This window comes from Cebus imitator, unplaced genomic scaffold (assembly GCF_001604975.1).
Source record: "Cebus imitator isolate Cc_AM_T3 unplaced genomic scaffold, Cebus_imitator-1.0 Scaffold51, whole genome shotgun sequence".
Lineage (NCBI taxonomy): Eukaryota > Metazoa > Chordata > Mammalia > Primates > Cebidae > Cebus > Cebus imitator.
The window spans coordinates 7324981-7329010 of NW_016107366.1; the positions used below are offsets into that span (position 1 = coordinate 7324981).

The 4030-nt window shown below is 63.1% G+C and overlaps 1 protein-coding gene across 1 annotated transcript in view; it reads left to right on the top strand.

Moving 5' to 3' along the window:
- Window positions 1–1027: 1027 nt before the first annotated feature.
- Window positions 1028–4030, top strand: part of GABBR2 (gamma-aminobutyric acid type B receptor subunit 2) — a 429129-nt gene continuing 426126 nt past the window's right edge. Inside the window, exon 1 of the mRNA XM_017527825.2 lies at window positions 1028–1790. Coding sequence (XP_017383314.1) covers window positions 1470–1790 — 321 coding nt within the window. The 5' untranslated portion in view covers window positions 1028–1469. The remainder of the gene's footprint in view (window positions 1791–4030) is intronic.

Here is a 4030-nt window from a genome sequence, read left to right on the forward strand (position 1 = left end):
AGCAACACAGTACCCTTAGTTACAGGGCTGTTGTGGGGATTACACTATAAGGCGCATAGTAAGTACTCAGCGAAGGTAAAACTCCTATTCTTGTTACAAGGTCGTTGATATCCCCCACAGCCCCTAGTTCAGGCTCAAGTATGTTTTGTGATTTTATGCCCTACTGTGTTCTTCACATTAATTAGCCCCTGGGACTTTATAGATTAATGACCTCGATTCCCATTCTTTTAAGTATGCAGAGGCACAAGGGACCCAAGGTCTTAGGTCAGCTCACCCGGGAACATCTGCCTGGGACTGCTTTGGCAAAGATTGACCAGTGCGACCTGGCAGAGAGAGGGCCAGGTCCAGGGACGCTCCGCCCCGCCCTGGCCTGAGAGTAGTGCTCTCACCCCCGGAGACTTCTAGGGCGGGGCCCGTCAAGAATGGGGACGCGGGGAGGTCAAATGCCTGGAGGGGGCAGTAGCGCACGTAAGGTTGGGACCCTAGCTTTGCTTGGGGTTGGTAAAGGCCTATCGCTCCGTCCGGTGGGGAGGAAAGGGGTGTCCTCAACCAAGGCCCTAAGGGCCGGGCAGCCTGGCACCAACGGGCGTTTCGGCACCGGCGGGCGTCTTCGGGGGACCCTCTGGACTCGGTCAGGGGCTCGTGGGCGCCAGAGCAGAACAGGAAAGCGCAGACTGCAGATACCTCTGGGACGCCTTCGTGGAACGTTCGCCTGCCCAGACCTTCCCGGCCAGACCTCCGAGAAGCAGTTCCAAACCACCGTGCAGGTGCTGCAGGCAGCGCTCGGCGGAGCGGCGGCGACCACTGCGTGTGCCAGCACGCGGTCCGGGTTCCCAGATCGCTGTCCCCGGGCGCTCTGGTGCTCGGAGGTCAGTGGTCGGCGGGCAGCGCCAGCCGGCGCCGCGGAGGGCCGGGGGCGCGTGTGTGCGTGTGCTGGGAAGGTGGCCCTCCCCGCGGCCGCCGCAGCGCCAGCGCCTCCCCCTCACCCGGCGCGCACCGCTCGTCCCCGTCCCTGGAGGCGGCCCGAGCCGCCGCTGAGCAGCCTCGCCTTCGCCTCCCGCGTTTCCTGCCACCCGCCCTCCCCCGGCGGGGCTCCAGGGGCTGCCGCCTAGCAGCTCCCGGAGGGAGAGCGGTTCAGAGCGCTCACGGAGGCGGGCGGAGGCGGCCCGGTGCGGGGCGGCCGCGCTGGAGAGAGGCGCGCGCGGAGACGCCGGCCCCCCTCTCCGCGTTTGCTCGCTTGCTCCCCGCCTCCCGCACTCCGCTCGCTCCCACCCCTTCCCGGCGTGATTGATCCGTCACGGGCGCCGCCGCGGCCGTTCTGAGCCGATCCGGAACCCGAGCCCGATACTGAGCCGGGGCCCGGGCCGGCGCCATTGCGCGGGCGCAGCGGGGAGAGCTTGGCGCGGGGCGGCGGGCCGGGCCAGGCCATGCGGGCCGAGTGAGCCGGCGCCCGCAGCCCGCGGCGCGGCATGGCTTCCCCGCGGAGCTCCGGGCAGCCCGGGCCGCCGCCGCCGCCGCCACCGCCGCCCGCGCGCCTGCTGCTGCTCCTGCTGCTGCCGCTGCTGCTGCTTCTGGCGCCCGGGGCCTGGGGCTGGGCGCGGGGCGCCCCCCGGCCGCCGCCCAGCAGCCCGCCGCTCTCCATCATGGGCCTCATGCCGCTCACCAAGGAGGTGGCCAAGGGCAGCATCGGGCGCGGTGTGCTCCCCGCCGTAGAACTGGCCATCGAGCAGATCCGCAACGAGTCACTCCTGCGCCCCTACTTCCTCGACCTGCGGCTCTATGACACCGAGGTGAGTGCCCGGCTGCCCATGCCGTCGGGGCTTCGGGGGGCAATGGGGTGGGTTGTTTGGCCAGAGCCTGGATTGACCGGACGGCGCCTGCCGAGGGCACCGCGGGCTGGTGCCCAGTGCTCACCCCCCGCGGTCCTGCTGGGCTTGGCTTGCATAGCTGGTAACATTTGCCGAGCACCCCCTCCTCTGGGCTTATGTGTGTGTATGTGTGTGTGGGGAGGGGTGGGGGTGAGATAGAAGACTAGGGTCTCTTTTGACCAGAGAAAACGGAGTGGAGAAGGTGGGGGCTGGACCCCCAAAGGCCTACATTGATTGCCCCTGCCCCAGGTCCCGCTCATGGGGCTGCCAGGTGCCGAGTGGGAGGAACAGGCGCAATGACTGCAAACTGGGCCACCCTGGCCGGAGGGGCCGCGGGCCTGCTCACAGACCCCCAGGGAAGCCGAGCCGCGCTTTGCGGTCCGGAAGGCTCCGGAACCCGAGGGGCTTCAGCGTGCAACTGGGCGGGCGCGTGGTGCGCGCCAGCAGCTCTTAGCCCGCACGGCGCGGGCAGGTGTGGGGCCACCGGCTCTGCAGCGCTTCTGCCTGGACATGCCTGGCGCTGCCTGTGGCCAGAGCGATTTCAGAAGGAGACCCCCCGCCTCGGGTTAGTTGCTCAGAGTGCCCTGGCAGTTCTCGTCCCGGACGTGTGGTGGTGTCCGGCCGCGCAGCTGCTGTTGGCCAGGCGGCAGCAGGCACAGTTTCTCCCGGCTCAGACTTGGAGCATCCTACCTAGTAGCTGGAGCACGGACCTGAAGAGCTGTCCTGAGTGCAGCTAGAGAGCCAAGAGCTTTCCATCCCAAGACCCCCTCCCTCGGTTTGGGTTCTGCCTGAAGCCCCGGAGCGGACCTTCATCGCCAGCCCGGGGCTGGAGCGCGCGGAGCGGTTCTGGAGGAGCGATCGCTGGCCGCGCGAGGTCGGGTTTGCGAGTTTTCTCGGACTGAGCGAGTCCCTGTGCTTCGGCCACGGCGTCTGAGACGCGGCCTGAAGGGGGCAGTGATTTCCTGTGCAGTACGCTCGGTTGGCGCCTCTTCCACTGCGCCGAGCGGGGCCGAGGCTTCAGGGGACTCTCCGGGTGCTTCTGCGGGAGTCCAGGTGCAGAACCCTTTTGGGAGGAGGGTCGCGCTACCGCGCTGGTGGTACAATCTGGGCTTCCCCTCCACCTCGGTCGGGCCCTTTTTATGTCCTCAGAGAAAGAGCAGAATCTAGATTGTATCTTATTCCCTGCCTCCCCCGCTTCACTGGTAAATCAGCTTGCTCTGCGCTGTAAATAAAAGGTGAAGGAACCGGTGGCAGCTGGCGGCGGTGCGCGCAGGCTGCTGCAGGCGGAGAGGCGTCCTCTGCTCCAGAGGATGCAAGCTGGCTGGCTGTGCAGGGCTAACCTGGTGTGAAATCATTTCCGAATGACATTCCTATGGCCCTCGTCTTTGCCCGAGCATCTCAAGTTCTGTGGGGGCACTTGTCTAGCACACATAAATGGAGACAGCTATGCAGTTTTACACGGAGGCATATCTTCTTGACAGTTTCTCTGTTGCTACGGCACATATTCTTCTGGAGGGGTCACTGCAAAGCCGGTCCTTTGGGGACAAACACATTTTTAGTTAGGGCAGCCCTGCTTGCATCATCACCAAGTATTGTCAGCTGCATAATGTTTTCATCATCAGTTTCTTCCCTTTAGAAAGCGTCCCTGAAAGAGATTTCATACTGGCCTGTTTGTGGCAGCAAAGAGATGGGTGCTTCGTTTCAGGGTGTGGGTTGAAGCCTTTACATTTTATTTTTCAAGTGTGTCTTGATGACTTTCTGAGTGAGAGGACCCAAAGTCAAGAGGATGAGACAGTCAGAAGACTCTTCAATTCGTGGGAATATTTAGAAAACAGTGGGAAGGAGGACTGAAGATAATTTTAGCCTCGTGCAAACAGAGAAGTGTCTCTAGCTTTTTGAAGGGGCCCACAGCCAGGGCTTTGGGGTAGGTGGGGCCTGGGTTTGAGTGAGAAACTGGTTACTTTCTGCCCTGGATGACCTTGAGCTGGGTATTTAATCTCTCTAAGCCTAGATTTCCACATGAAAAAGGTGGGAATATTATGTGTACTCTGCAGGTGACACGCAGCTTAAGGAAGATAACAGGCCAGGATAGAAGATGCCCTGAGCTGGCAGGCTCAGCAGCCAGTGCTCTGGCTGTAAGCACTAAATAAATGTTTCCTGCC